This window comes from Dendrobates tinctorius, unplaced genomic scaffold (genome assembly GCF_039654945.1).
Source record: "Dendrobates tinctorius isolate UK_male_01 unplaced genomic scaffold, ASM3965494v1 ptg000016l, whole genome shotgun sequence".
In the NCBI taxonomy this organism is placed as follows: Eukaryota; Metazoa; Chordata; class Amphibia; order Anura; family Dendrobatidae; genus Dendrobates; species Dendrobates tinctorius.
The window spans coordinates 27,846,978-27,863,818 of record NW_027361684.1 but is presented as its reverse complement, the minus strand read 5'-3'; the positions used below and the strand labels follow the sequence as shown (position 1 = coordinate 27,863,818).

The window sequence follows — 16,841 nt, the reverse complement described above, 5'->3', positions numbered from 1 at the left end:
GACAAGCTTAAATAATAAGAATTGATGTTGTTGGCATTGAAATGGGCACTGTAGGTGTGTTTACTGTCCTCCACTCCCTGCCGACTTTGCTTCCCCATTGAATTGCATTGGGTTTCGTGTTTCAGTCGGCCTCCGACTTTTCCCTATAGTCGGCCGATTTCGTTCGACCCGACTTTTGCGAAAGTCGGGTTTCATGAAACCCGACTCGAGCCTAAAAAAGGCAAAGTCACTCATCTCTAGAGAAGAGGCCACTTGAAGCTGCACTTGCCATCTGCTCGAGTACATGCTCTTTCTGGGCATCATCGACAAAGCTGCTGTGTGTCTGCCAAAGAAAGGTAGTGGTGTAGCCTGTCCAGTAACATAAGTTGTCAGTTGTCTTTGCATAGGACGTGATGTTGCTTCACTAGTACTTTCACAAATATTACCACCTACCCCACGTACACCTTGAACATCAAGCCTAACTCCCCTTCCACCACAGCTCGCTTTTTCCCAGTCATGTTGCTCAAATAGTGTGGTAGGAGCACAGTATTAGCAACAAAAAAAAATGATTTTTAACTCTGCACCACCTCTGCAAACTGCTGAATTTCAGCAACAGTAAATTCTAAGTTTAAATATGGCATGCTGTATCATGTTAGTCACAGACAAAAGAATTGTTTGCGTGTGGATGAGGCCTTTCTGACAAAGAAGTTATGCTACAAACAATTTTAAAGTCAGGTCCCTTACTGTATGACATTAAGAACAGAAGAATTTTTTGTGACCTCTGGATCAGGCCTCTATAACACACTAGATGCTACAAACTATTTTAAAGTCAAGTCCGTACTGTATGACGTTAATAACAGAATAATTTTTGTGGCCTCTGGATCAGGCTTCCACAGCTTCATTTCAACCCAACCAAAAGACAAAGTGTGATATGGCAGGTTGTCTAACTTCTTGCAACTGAAAAACTATAATTTCTTTCAACGTGCCTTAGGTCTGCAGACAGGTTTATATGACCGCCACAAAATTGACAACGTGGGAAACAGCAGGCTGTTTATTTTTTTAAATGTACCTTAGGTCTGCAAACAGTTTTTTATCACCACAGCACTAAATGACAAGGTAGGATACAGTAGGCTTTTTCACATTTAGCTAGTGAAAAAATATTAATTAGAATGCTATACTTGTGCATGGAGCACAATAGAAGCAGTGCACAACACGTGCCGTGCTGGCTTTCTTTGTGGACCTCAGTAAAGTCCAAAAAAGAAAAATGCTGGAAGGTAAATTTAACAGCCACACTGGACAGTAGCTAGCTACACTATCTGACTGATATACAACCGCCTAACTATAATCTTGCTGCTAACAGTGCCAGCATCAGGAGCAGCCTCTCTGCGCTGTTACAGTGTCAAAATGGTGCTAACACAAGATGTTCGATCTTTATATGGAGAGGGACATGTGAATCCTGGAGGGTTTTCTAAGAGATACTATACTGGAGTATCTGGAGAAGAATAACCTTATGACCCAATATCAACATGGGTTTACAAGGGACCATTCCTGTCAGACTAATCTGATAATCTTCTATGAAGAGGTAAGTTCCGTACTGGACCAAGAGAATGCAGTGGACGTGATGTACATGGACTTTTCAAAAGCTTTTGATACGGTGCCACACAAAAGGTTGATACATAAAATGAGAACAATGGGGATAGGGGAAAATATGTGGTGGTTTAAGAGCTGGCTCAGGGATAGGAAACAAAGGGTGGTTATTAATGGAGCACACTCAGACTGGGTCACGGTTAGCAGTGGGGTACTACTGTAGAAAAATATATATATATATCTTCTTGCACGGTTGAGAATCAAAAGTAAAGGCAATGTTGAATTGAGGATAAAATAAATCTTGTTTTTAATTGTTCATTCAAAAAGTGATTACAAAAAAATGAAGAAAAGTAAGTTCATGACATGCAATAATTATTTGAAGAGAAAACGAGCATTGTTCTTACATATAGTCTTGAGCAGCTGTCCGGGTGTTCGAGAGTCTCAAGGGATATGAGATCTCCTGAACAAGAGTTAGACCGGCTTTATATACTATTCTGACTTATAAACTACAACCACATAAGGTGGCTTGCCACTATGTTCATAAGTTCTTCCATATTAAGTGAACCGTAGTTATTTTAACAATATGCATACAGTTATTTATGCATTACCTTAGTCTGAGATATTTAAGCCTAAAGTCTGAGATCTTTAGAACCATTCATTATCTCTAAATAGTCACATTTTGACAGCTTTGACTATTTTGACCTATACATTTGACGAGAGAGACAGCTGTGTGAGCCAAGGCACTCAGAATAAGTCAGTCACTTCTCTAAAGTAAGCAAAGCCTGTTAGCTAGATTCTGTATGAGAGAATTAATCCATATTATAGAAATACTGATATTTTACAGTCCCCCCTGATTATGATTTGAGACATATCATAATCAATCCTAACTCATTCTCTCACCATTCGTATCACATTCATTCTTTATTCTGAAAACCTTGTATCAACATCTGCCCTGAATGTCATCTGAATTTTCAAACCTATTGTAAAAACAAAAATTAGATCAGAGAGTTATATTTTTTCGTTTTAACATCTCTCTTAAAATATCATCTTCCTTTTTCATTTCTATCTTTATATTCTTATAAATTCTCCTAATTTTACACATAATAATTATTTGATATATTATACACAGCAAAACTATGATAAATAAAATAACGATCGGATTAGACAATACATTTCCTGCTGCCATTTTCGCTGAAGACTGTGACCAACTAGTTACAGATTTTCCTAAATTTCTCCACCAAGATGAGCCTGACATACTCGTCCATTCATGTTCAATATCATTTAGATTACCTTGTTCATGTCTAAATACAATTTCAGCTTCTTTTAATTGTTTTGTCAGCAGATTTAATAAACCCTTGTCTTTCTTTATTTCATTTGTCCACAAATCCCAAGGAAATTTATTGACTTGTGACAAATTGAACTGGATCGGAAGGATTTTCAGACGTCTTGAGCCTATTGACGTAATATTAATACTTCCTTCCTTCTTTGTGAGAGTTTTAACATTTCCCTCAATACAATATAAACCCATTGTCAGATTTTCGACATGTACACAAGATGAGAAGAATGCAGAAACTGCTTCTTTTCCTGACATGACTTGGAAACAAGTTTTGTTAGCACTTACTGGTGTCACCAAGTCATGTATCGTGTGGACATTCTCAACTCTGGCATGACAAGAAGTATGATTATGGAAACATGAATGATAAATGACTTTATCCTGTCCAGGTAGACACATTACCTTGGAAACAAAATTTAAGCATGACGAAATGTCTAATTGTTCAGTGTTGATACCATCAAATGCAAAATCTGTGTACTGTAATTGATAATGTAACAATTGTGTAGGACTGACAGGAATTCCCAGAACACCTATAGGAACCAGGGTTTCTTCTCTTCCTGACACTGGAATCAGTGATGTTCCTACACAAATGTTCTGTTCACATCCTAACCACTTATTTACCCACAAATCTGTATGGTTTAACGCAAAGTTATATTCTATGGGCAAATTTCTTATTAGCCCTAAAGGGGTAATTCCACTTTGTAAGGCTTGTGCAATCATTTTCAGATTGGTGGAATATTCAATCTGAATTTCTAGACATGTTTTGGCCACTTGAGATTCCTGTTCACTTTCCATTAAAGCTAAAGTAGCATCTTGAAGATGTGATACAGAAGATCCCAATACAGTAGCAGTGTTCAAAACCATCTTTTCAAGGACTTGATTCAAGCTTTTCTGAATCTTTACCCCTTTTCCTCCAATATACCCAATATTTTCCAGATCTGATTTAAGTGTATGAATGTCCATAGTGTTAATTAAACTTCCTACTGTTCCTAATCCCCCCAAAATACCTTCAAACACTCCCCTCTTACTTCTAACCTGTGTTGAAGTTCTTTTCCCAAACCATTGTTCTATTCCCATCTCCATGTTAGTGAGATGTGGTTGACACTGGGGATATCTAGAAGAGATTTTCCAGTTAGACATGTTAAAGGTCCATACCATGGTCAGAAACACTCCATCTCGTAACAGAGGTTTAGTTTGGAACTGATTGATCTGAAAAGGAGTAGATGGTTGAAATCTTGTCTGTGTGCATACATTATCTACTGCTGACCATATATTTACCTTTACATCTCTACATTGTTTGTAGTTATATTTCGTTAAAATGCAACATTGGTAAAGTCCAGAATCCTTAGGAGATGGATTATCTACAGAAAAAATAAAATCCTTATTTAACCATCTCACGTTACCGGATTGACCTCTGTGTATAACATTTGTTGGACCATTTGAAAAACTTCCCAAAAATGATTTATCTTTGGTCCATATTAACAAAGATTCTGAAGGTAGCTCTAACCTCGTGTTGCATTTTAGTAATAAAGGAGACATATTTTCTTGACTATATACTGCTTGTGGTGTAACCCTTACTTCTGGAGCTATAGTATTTGAAACTGTAAAAACTACAGATACCTGTACTTGTACTGGTTCTCTGGTTATCTGAAAATTCCATGTTTTTACCCAATCCTCGTCTCCTTCTGTAATAGAAAGAAATGCAGGATCTAAAACTTTCCCAAAAAGTTGTGTCCTTAACCAAGCATCTGTCTTGGATGTTTCAACTTTCCCTTTTGCGATCATATCATTTGTAATATCTCCTGACCACACAGCTCTCTCTTCACCTCTTATCTCTATATTCCAGAATAACACATCTGTAGGACTACATTCCCATGTGCCTGTCTTATTATTGTGTATATAATCTCCTTGTAACTGTGTGAACTTCGTCTTAGGTCCTGTGGCTGCATGTAATATTATGTCAGTGTCATGTATGAAGTGTAGCTCAATACAGCATTTTGCACCAAAACCCATGCAAATGTTTCCAGTAATATCTACTGAATCGTCCGGTATGTCCTCATCTATTAAGCTTTGTAGATTCGTTCCTCTTGGTTTCCTTGGATGTAAAGTTCCTTTGAAAAGTTCCTTCACTTCACTAGTATTTGTTCCATGGTGTGAAATATCTTCAGCGTAGATCACAGTTGAAACAGTACAAAACAGCAGAAATGTGATTCCCATCAGATAGTAGCTTTTCCTGGGAAATGTCTTTTCCTCCTGAAGGATTGGTGTTGAATCCCTTCCATCAAGGACGTGGAGTTTCGTATTCCAGTTCTTATTGGAATCCATTTCTTCCTAAAAGAAATGCAGTATCATTATTTTGCAATATACAGTTTGCATTGATCAACATGTACCCACAATTTTTGTTGTCTGCGGGTATTTTTAACCACCTTAGATGCTCGTTGCACAAGAATCATCACTTGTCCCATGGTTTCGATAATTTCAAAGGGACCTTCCCAATTACTTTCCCAAGGTCCATTCTTCCTGAAAGTTTTAATCATCACTAGAGCCCCTTTCTTGAATTTGGATACATATGGTGGCTCCATTCTCTGCATTCTTGATGCAGCATGTGGAAGAATCGTTTTCAAATTTTCCTGCAACAATTGCAACCATTTGGACCTTGCAACAGCATCTTTTTGTGGTGTAGACAAAAATGGTTCATGAGGAAAAATCAATGGCATTTTTCTTCCTGTCATCAGTTCAAAAGGAGTAAACTGAGTTGTGGCAGAGGTTGTTCCTCTTACACTCAACAGTACAAAAGGTACTGCATCAACCCAAGTATTGCCTTTGTCCAATAACATCTTGGCAATTCTGGATTTTATTGTTCTATTCATCCTTTCCACAATACCAGCAGACTGTGGATGGTAGGGTACATGAAACTGCTGTCGTACCCCTAGAATAGCACAAACGGCTTGCATGATTTTTCCTGTAAAGTGACTTCCTCGATCAGAGGTGATCATTCTTGGGATCCCCCAAGTACAAAAGACATGATTAACTAATGCTCTAGCTGTAGACAAAGCATCATCTTTCCTGACAGGTAAAATTTCAACCCACTTAGAAAAAACATCTACCACAACCAATGCATACCTGAGACCATTTTTACCTGATGGTAACGGTCCAATGTAGTCGATTTGTAACGTAGACCATGGACCATCTGCAGGTGCGATTCGGAGTAGTGGCGGTTTCTGTCCTTTTGGTCTTGGATTAATTTGGGCACAAATGAGACATGATTGAACAACACTTTGCACTGTCTCTTCCATCTTTTCCCAGTAAAATTTCTCTCTGAGAATGCCTAACAATTTTTGTTGGCCCAAATGACCGAAACTTTCATGATTGTATTTTGTGAACTCAACCTGTAGATGTCTTGGGACAACAGGACGCAACTCCCCGTTTAAGTCATGACACAAAACCCCGTTTTCACAAACAAAGGGAGGTTTTGGATCAACCCGGGAAGCAACAAGAGATGAGTCTTTTTCTTGTTCTTCCGCAAAAGAAGGGATATGCGTGTCTGTTCTTTGAACTGCTGAAACCTCGAGAGGTTCAGGTTCAAACACCTCTTCTCCTGTCAGGGCTGCCTCTTTGGCTAGCATATCTGCGGTTGCATTTCCAACAGATAATTCATCATCAGATTTTTTATGGGCCGGAACCTTGACAATAGCAAAACCATTAGGGTTTTTTGATGCTATCCTGAAAATTGTCTTCAGTGTGTCACTGTGAACAAGAGTCTTATTAGATGAATCTACATAGCCTCTTTTTTCCCAAACTGACAAGTAATCTGTCAGTGATCTTACAACATAAGAGCTATCGCTGTAGATCACAATGGGACACTGATCATCTGCTTCATTCAGCTGTAGTACCATTTTTACTGCTTCTAGCTCTGCTCTTTGAGCTGAAAAATGACTCGGTAATTTGTGCTTCACAACCTGTCCTCTGTTGGGATAGAAAATGGCATATCCTGAATAATAGTGCCCATCTGAATAGAATCTGGAACCATCTACAAAAATTGGTTCGTCTGTTACCTCTGCTTTCCGTCTGAAAAGTGATGGACTTGGATCCTGAAAAGACTGTAAACAATCATGAGTTTGTCCTTCATATTGCATCAGCTGAGGAAGAACATATTTGGCCTTGTAATCTACCTCAATTTGTTTGGGAGACAATGACAATAACCAATGAGCAAATCTCTGATGTGACACACCTGGGATATTATTCTCAAAGAGAAGTTTTAGTGTAGAATGAGGAGTTTGCAAAATGATTTTGTTGAACCCGACAATATGTTCGGTTGCTTTGACTGCAAAGTACACACCTACCAAGTGTCTTGCACAGGTCTCAAAACCTTTTTCAACAGGTGAGAGAAGTTTTGAAAAATAGCCCAAAATTCTCCACTCTTCTCCCTGTAATTGCAGCAATACAGCAGAAACAGATGTCTCTGAAGTGTGCACTTGCAAAGCAAATGGAGCCGAAGGATCTACTGTGGACAAAGCAGGTGCATTTTGTAAATTCATTTTCAATTGTTCAAATGAGGTTTGCTGTTCATCACACCAAGGACCAAAGTAATCACTGTTTTCACCTTTCAAAAGATCATATAAAGGTCTGGCCTTATCTGCAAAATTCTCAATGAAATCCCTTGAATAATTCATAAGACCTAAAAAATGTCTCAATGCCTTGTGTGATGTCAGAATTGGTAGGGAAGCAATTGCCTCAATTCTTTCCTGCAGTGGCTGCCTTTTTCCTGGACTCAACAGCACCCCTAAAAATCTGACCTCAGTCTGCATTAATTTGACCTTTTTGGTGTTCAATTTCAACCCTGCATCATGCAGCAACTCAAACAATTCTGTCAGAAGAGAAACATGTGTCTCTTTATCCTCTGTAGACAATAAAATATCATCCACATATTGCAGAATTCAATCAGGCCTCGAAAATCTGGATAATACCTTTGCCAATGCCTGATGAAAAACACTAGGTGACAAATGTGCTCCTTGAGGTAACCTGCAAAACAGATATTGCTCGTCCAAGAAAGTAAATGCAAACTTATACTGACAACTCTTTTCAAGAGGTATACTGAAAAAACCATTGCTAATGTCCAGTACAGAAAAGTATTTGGCCTTTGCATTTAACCTTGCCATCATGTCATGAGTATCTGCCACAATTGGTGCGACATTGGGTGTATGCTTATTGAACATCCGTAAATCCAATATCATTCGATAAGAACCATCAGATTTCAAAACACACCACAAAGGATTGTTACTTACAGAATTAGCCTTTCGGATAACACCTTGATCTAACAATTCCTGTATGATCTTTGACATAGAGTCAATTGATTCTGGAGGCAATTTATACTGACGCTGTGGCGGGGGATCACGCCCCTCCACATTCACGATAACGTCTTTCATTGTTCCAACCTGATTCCTGAACTGAGCCCAAAGAGAAGGAAAAAGCTGTAAAATTTCTGTCAATACCTTGTCATCATTAGTGTCAGGCCACAAATGGTCAGATGACACCACATCATTCAAGCAAATACTTCCAACATGGCTATAATCATTAGGATCAATGACTACCGGTTTACAACCATTGGAATCTTTCCAGATCACTTGATTTCCTAGGTCAACTACCCATCCGAATTTCTGCATAAAATCTGTGCCAAGTATATTTTCAGAATCACGACAATACCAGATGTCAATTTCTGTTTTGAAAGAACTAGGTATTTCCAAAGTCACATTGGGAACTAAGGTTGCTTTAGTTCCACCTTTTCCACTGAAACCGACAATTGTACAAACTGGTGAATCTGGGTTTAGCTTCAAATCAAGGTTTGTAACACTTAACTGAGCTCCTGTGTCAATGAGAAATACAACATTCTGTCCTGCTAAACTTACTTTGATAAATGGTCTTCCACAGTCATCCAATGTAAGTCGAGTCACAAATTCCAATGGATGTGGTTCAGGAATAGTCTGTGATTGTCAGAAAGATGAAGGAGATGGGAGAAGACCAGTGTCCTTTTTAAAAGACCTTGGAATTCTATCCCTTGACTCTGTTTCCTTCACTGTCATTTCTCTGATCTGTCTGATTAATGGTGCATATGGTGACTGTGTTTGTCTGTTGGCAGTATGAGCAGGTGCAGATAATTGTAATGCAGGTGCGGAAGGTGTGGTGTATGATTTTGGCATGAGTCCGTTTTCCCTTCCAAGCTTACCTGTTCCTTGTGTACCCATCTCTGATTCTGCTCTCAAAAATTTCCTGCACTGCCACTTCAAGTGTCCAGGTATACCACAAAAATAACAATGGATATTGTTCCTTTGTGTAGTATTTTTACCTCTATGCTCAATGTAATCCCTGCTCTTGGAGAATACTGTGGCTCTAGGTTTCAGCTGACTGTCTTCCTTCTCATGAACTACCGCTATTTTAGCCTTGACCTGATTTTGTTTCATGGATCTCCTTATTCTGTCAATAAAAACTGTTGCTTCTTGCAATGATGGCTGAGTGTTAGCCAATTGCACTGAGGCAGGATCTAAGTACTTGAACTTCTTTACAAAAAATTTGATCATGGATGCTGCCTCCTCATGAGGTCCGAGATCCATTACCATCCTATAGGCCTGTTCAAACTTTACCAAAAAAGAGAATGGGTCTTCAGAAATATTTGTTTGTAAACTCCCTAAAATATCAACTGTAGGCATGTCTTCTCCAGTTGTAAACAATACTAATTGTCTAAGTCTGTCTTCTTTTGTACTATGTGTCATTTCATTCTCATCATTTAATCTGGGTGTGGTCTGTAATCTTTTTCCCATATGTGAAGGTAACCAAACTTTGAATATTTTATTCTTTTGCTCATCATTCAGATTGTATTTGTCTGTGTTTGATTCAAAAGTGTCCGCATTATAAAAGGCATCCATCTTATCATTGTAATTTGGAATGTCTTTTACAATTTTCATTAGCTGATCGTGTATTTTCAGATTAATGCGTGCTGCTCTGTCATGTAATTTTTTCCGTTGTAATTCTACTGCCTCTAATTCCTCTACTGAAGCATCTGGATTTTGCATATTTGGTACAAATGATGACGCAGCAGCAGCACTCTCCTCCTGTTTACCTGTTGATCTTGTGTTAGCAGAAACCCTTTTTATATCTTGTCGTAATTTAGACAATAACTCTGTCCTGGTATCTATTTGATCTTCCAATTGTTCTATATGCTCTGACAAAATCAAACAATTTGGACAATCAAAGTAATCCCCGTCAGACTCTTGTGTGTCACCTGGTGTGTCAATGTGATTAATGTCTTGTGTGACAATGCATGTTTTATAGGTGTTAGGTTCAGTTTTCTCAAAGACTAAGCTATTATACACATGGACTAGCTGCATAACATTCTGAAGTTTCCTTTGTAATTTTCTTACTGAGAAAAACCTTTTGTCAATTTTAACATTTTCTGCCTCACATTGATTATACAAACTAGACCATAATTGGGCATCCGTATGATTATGAACAAACTTGAAATCTATGTTACTTTTCTTAGCATAATCATGTATAAAATCCATTATATTTTTTCTCACCTATTGAGAGTCTTTCCCGTCAATGGATGGTCCTCTGTGTCCTTATGCAATCCTCAGATCTCCGTCTGGATGAGACGCATGCAGCTCTTTACGATCCTCACCCGTCGTCTTCAGGTTCAGTGTGATCCTTTGTGCCGTGAAATAGTGGAATTCCTGAGGAAGCTTGTACAACAGGTGGTTTTTTAGCAGAGTTCGTGCTCCCCCCTTGCACAATCGAGGAAGGAATGCCAACCAAAATTAGCACAAAAGATCAGGCTGGCTCAGGCTCGCCAAAATGTAGAAAAATATATATATATCTTCTTGCACGGTTGAGAATCAAAAGTAAAGGCAATGTTGAATTGAGGATAAAATAAATCTTGTTTTTAATTGTTCATTCAAAAAGTGATTACAAAAAAATGAAGAAAAGTAAGTTCATGACATGCAATAATTATTTGAAGAGAAAACGAGCATTGTTCTTACATATAGTCTTGAGCAGCTGTCCGGGTGTTCGAGAGTCTCAAGGGATATGAGATCTCCTGAACAAGAGTTAGACCGGCTTTATATACTATTCTGACTTATAAACTACAACCACATAAGGTGGCTTGCCACTATGTTCATAAGTTCTTCCATATTAAGTGAACCGTAGTTATTTTAACAATATGCATACAGTTATTTATGCATTACCTTAGTCTGAGATATTTAAGCCTAAAGTCTGAGATCTTTAGAACCATTCATTATCTCTAAATAGTCACATTTTGACAGCTTTGACTATTTTGACCTATACATTTGACGAGAGAGACAGCTGTGTGAGCCAAGGCACTCAGAATAAGTCAGTCACTTCTCTAAAGTAAGCAAAGCCTGTTAGCTAGATTCTGTATGAGAGAATTAATCCATATTATAGAAATACTGATATTTTACAACTACAGGGGTCAGTTTTGGGCCCGCTTCTTTTTAACATTTATTAATGACCTTGTAGGGGGCATAGAGTAGAATTTCAATATTTGCAGATGACACTAAACTCTGCAGGGTAATCAATACAGAGGAGGACAATTTTATATTACAGGAGGATTTATGTAAACTAGAAGCTTGGGCTGATAAATGGCAAATGAGCTTTAATGGGGATAAATGTAAAGTCATGCACTTGGGTAGATCGAATAAGATGTATAATTATGTGCTTAATTGTAAAACACTGGGCAAAACTGTCACTGAAAAAGACCTGGGTGTATGAGTGGATGACAAACTCACATTGAGCGGCCAGTGTCAGGTAGCTGCTGCAAAGGAAAATAAAATAATGGGATGCATTAAAACAGGCATAGATGCTCATGAGAACATTTTACCTCTATACAAGTCACTAGTGCGACCACACTTAGAATACTGTGTACAGTTCTGGTCTCCGGTGTATAAGAAAGACATAGCTGAACTGGAGCGGGTGCAGAGAAGAGCGACCAAGGTTATTAGGGAACTAGGGGGTCTGCAATATCAAGACAGGTTATTACACTTGGGGTTATTTAGTTTGGAGAATCGAAGGCTTAGGCCTCTTTTCACACTTCTTATTTGGCACACACACGTGTGTAATCATGTTTTATCAATTTTTTGGGGGGCCGAGAGACTGTACTTCTTAATAACCTCCACATTTCACTACCACTCACAGATTACTGTGGAGCATTTAGGATGGACATTTCATGGACTGACTTGTTATAATGGCGACGTCCTATTACAGGATTTTTAGATGGAGCCATTCTTTGCCAAATGAGGTTAAAGGCAGACTGCAGGGTGAGGGGCAGGATATTGTATACCTATGGGAACGGGACAATGAGAAACCTGCATACAATGATTGTGAGGTGCATCCCAAAACTTTATTGAAACCTGTGATGTGCAAGATCATAAACTTCCAGAAATCCTTCCATTGAATGGGCCAGAGCTCTCACTAGATGAATGTTTCCCTGACATCCCGTCTTGCTCTTCAGCCATCTTGGTTCACTACTACCATTCCGTCTGTGTCACCTAGGAAACCTGTGACTCTGATATAAGGACTTTATACTAACACTGCACGATTGGTATGGCCACAGAACAAACACCAGCTAAAAATGTCAGTCTGTTTAACGCATGAGAAACTATAGAAGGCGACTTACTTTCTAACGCTATTAGACCTTGTCTATCACAGCATGGAGACATAATTTGTAAGTGTAAGGCTTCAAACTTTTTTTATGTACAAGAATTAAAAAAAAAAAAAAGGGTCAGTGAGTCCATTTTTTTTTTACCATCAGTGCCTTTATTGTATTTTTAAACAAAACCAAAAAACACAGGATGTCTTTATTCTTAGGAGGTCCATGAAAAAAAAATGATCTCTGGCAAATCTATCTAGATCACAATCATACTTATGTAATTACTGTGTGCATTTTGTTCTGAGCAATGTTATCATCTCTACAATGTTATCTCTACACTAGATTACTGTACATACTGATCTTAGTTGTGTGCAAAAATGTTAGGCAGGTGTCAAAGAAAGAGCTGTTGGCTAAATGATGGTCCTGCCTGCAGCTTTGTCATCAGACTCTTCCATACACAGGCGCGCGCTCCTCTGTCCTCTAGGAGAGAGCGAGTCTGCCAGATATCAGGGAGGCAACTTATCTCTAGAGAACAAAAGGATCGGCAGTTCCACATTAGACAGGCCTCATCCTTATCTCTCCTGACAAGCATCTGTTGTAGATGAATCATCCTTATTGTCATTTGCACATGGAAACACAAGAAATGGAATGAAACTGAAAGGGAGAAGATACAGATTAGATATTAGGAAGAACTTTTTGACAATGAGGGTAATCAATGAATGGAACAAGCGGCCTCGAGAGGTGGTGAGTTCTCCTTCAATGGAAGTCTTCAGAGACTGGACAGACATCTGTCTGAGATGGTTTAGGCTGGGTTCATACTGCGTTAATGCAGTCCGTTTAACGGATTGCGTTACACTGTGGCATAACGGGATGTAATGCAATCCGTCAATGCTGCCATTCACTCCTATTACCGAGCGCATCACTAGCGCATGCCATAATCGGCATGCACTAGCGATGTGCCTTCATTCTGGGACCGACCCGCGGACGGATCTTCTCTCTCCGCCCAGGATGTTGCCATGGCTCACGTGGAATGGGCCTTCAAACCTTCTGAAACAGCCCTGCTTGCACTACTATACGCTAGCTTAATGGCCTCTCTCACCCATCTAGCTATAGTTTATTTAGAGACTTTAAGGCCCCTTCTCAAGATTTTGTTACCTCCAAGTATTGTAGGAGACATCTCCTAATGTCTAGACAATGAAGTCTTTCCTCCTGGTTACTAGGGTTAAAGGCCTGTCACACTAAGCGATATCGCTATAACGTCACCGGTTTTGTGACGTTATAGCGATATTGCTAGCGATTTCGCTATGTGTGATACTTACCTCCGACCGCTCCCCCCGGCTGGTTATCGCTGACCGCACGAGAACGTCCTGGACTGTTTCTCGTCGTCAGCTTCCTGTGGCGCCGAGCGACGCGTGCGGGAGGACGTCAGGATCGCCTCGTCTGACATGTAAGTAGCGACCCCCGACCCCAGCGATGTCGCTGGTGAGATCTGCCTGTGTGGCAGCTCACTAGCGATCACTTAGCGATGCACCAGCGATCCTGACCGCGTCATATCGCTTGGTGCATCGCTATGTGTGACAGTACCTTTAGGACAAAAAGAGGGTAGGATTATCTCCTGAGCTCTATGGAATCTTGTCACCACCTTGGGAAGATAAGCTGGGTCTAATCTTAACACAATCCTATCGTCCATGACCTGAGTGTAGGGAGGGTCTGCTTGCAAGTCACCTATTCTAGGGGCCAAAGTGAGCGCACTAATAAGGCAGTTTTCAATTAGATAATTCTTTCTGACACCGTGTTCAATGGCTCAAAGGGACTCTGTTAGGGCTGATAAAACTAGATTTAGATCCCAAGGAGGAGGTATAGAAGGGACAAAGCTTGCTCTACTGCAGACTTGGATAAACCTGGCCACCCATCTATTATTTGCCAGGTCACTGTTAAATAATGCCGCCAAAGCTGAAACCTGCACTTTGAGGGTACTGACCGCTAGTCCCAACTCTAATCCCTTCTGCAGGAATTCTAGTAAGGCCACTATAGGTACTTCCCCCTCCTCTATTGGCCCTGAGACATAAAAATCTCTTCCATATCCTCCCATAAATTTTGGTGGTTATTGGCTTTCTGCTACTAAGCAGTGTGGACACTAACCCTGCTGAAAAGCCTTTCTTCTGTAGTAAAATAAAGGATGGAATCTCCAGCGCTGGACTTCAGTTAAAAATACATCATTTATTGTAAATTCTTAAAATCGAACAGAAAAAGTGTGGATAAGGACATACAGGCAGATGGGGTCTCTGGTGGTCTCCAACCAACGCGTTTCGACCTAGAGGGTCTTACTCATGGTTCACACTAGACCAATACTGACGACTACAAATAGTACAAAAACTAGTAAATCACAGGTGTTGGACAAAAGAATTAATGAAAATAGGGAGTATCCCTACCAGTTAACTCTTGCAAACACTCAGCCTAATGTGGAGCTGAAACAAAAACTAGTCGGAAAAACAGGAAAAAAAAAAAAAAAAAAAAAAAAAAAAAAAACCTAATAAAAAGATATCATAAGAATATAATAACAATCACAAAAATTATCAGAATAACCAGAATTGAATAGGACTAAGTAGAATGTAAATATACAGAAGAAAATATCAATCTAATTGCAATATTAAATCAAGTCGTTTGTTCAGACCTAATGGTACTCTTGTATTTAATTTAAAAATCCAAAAGGATTCACGATTTAATAATTTTCTCCTGAAATCACCTCCCCTAGTAGATCTATAGACTTTCTCTATTGCTATAATTTTGAGACTATCAGTTTTACCTCCATGAACAGTTTTACAATGATAAGAAACTGCTGAAATATTATAATTACTACTAGTAGCTTCTGACAAGTGTTTCCTAATTCTCTTTTTAAGAGGTCCTATTGTGCAGCCTACATATTGTAGGTTACAAAAAACGCATTCAATAACATATATTACTCCTTCTGAATTACAATTTATGTGAGACTGAATAGGGTATGATATTCCAGTAACACTAGAAGTAAATCTGCTGGTTTTAACCACATAGTTGCAGACTTTACAGGGATGATGTCCACATTTGGAAAAGCCTTTATATGACAACCAAGTATTATTTTTAGTTCTCCTATTACTGATAAAAAGACTGGGGGATAAGATATCGCTCAAAGCAGGAGCTTTCCTGGCTATGTATCGTATCTGGGTATTGTCCAGAATTTGACCAAGTTTATTATCATTGTGTAAAATAGGTAAATATTTTTTGACAATGTCCGTTATCTTATTGAATTGTGGACTGTACATGGTAGAAAAACTAACTATAGGACGGTCATAATTATTACAGGGGGCCCGTGTGCGATTCTTTTTCTTGTTAGCAGTAACTCCAGTGTGTACAAGGCTCAAAGGAGATTCATTCAGCAGGGTGTGTCTATCGATCCTGCTGACAATATTATCAGCTTTCCTTAGCATCCAATTAGCATATCCTCTGTCCTTAAGTCTAGAAAGGGTTTTGTTTGATTCTTTAGCAAATGTTATAGGTGAACTGCAATTTCTTTTTAACCTAATTAATTCTCCCACTGGAATGTTTTTAACCACGTGCTTGGGGTGACAAGAATAAGCTTGTAAAATTGAATTTGTATCTGTGGGTTTTCTGAAAGGAAAAACGCAAACCTTTTGGCTGTCAGGATTCACAGACAAAGTCACATCCAGATAACTGATAGAAAAATCCGACACTGTAAATGTAAATGAAAGATTAAAATCATTCATATTAATATAGCTAATGAAATCACTAATCCCTGAGATGTCTCCCTTCCAAATCAAAATCAGGTCATCTATAAAGCGGCCATATAGTTGTATATTTTGTGAAAAGGGATTATTGTTACATAAGATATATTTCTCTTCCCAAACAGCTACTGTAATATTAGCTAAAGCTGGGGAACATTTACCCCCCATACTTACTCCTTGTTTTTGTAAGAAAAAAATTCCATCAAATGAAAAATAATTATGTGAGAGAAGAAAGGAAACTGCATCCACAATGAAGGATTGAATTTCTATCACATATGTGCTATATTTGTCCAAAAAGAATGTGAGACTAGAAATAATCACATTGTGTGGTATGGACGGGTATAAACCCACCACATCACAGGTAATCCATGAATATTCTGGTGACCAATGATAATCATCCAAGGCAGAGATTAACATTTTGGTGTCTCTGATATATCCTGGAAGATCAATGACCAAAGGTTGTAGGTAATGATCAACCCACTCTGCCAATTTCTCTGAAAAAGACCCT

The 16,841-nt window shown here is 38.8% G+C and overlaps 1 protein-coding gene across 1 annotated transcript; it reads right to left on the bottom strand.

Annotated features, from left to right (window-relative positions):
• Positions 1-1,875: 1,875 nt before the first annotated feature.
• Positions 1,876-10,717, bottom strand: LOC141080407 (uncharacterized). Its single transcript, XM_073565593.1, has 2 exons — positions 10,471-10,717; positions 1,876-5,230 (listed from the first exon to the last, which is right to left on the bottom strand). Exon 2 carries the CDS (start codon positions 5,222-5,224, stop codon positions 2,567-2,569), a length of 2,658 nt encoding a protein of 885 aa, XP_073421694.1. The 5' UTR covers positions 5,225-5,230; positions 10,471-10,717; the 3' UTR covers positions 1,876-2,566.
• Between the last annotated feature and the right edge of the window lie 6,124 nt (positions 10,718-16,841).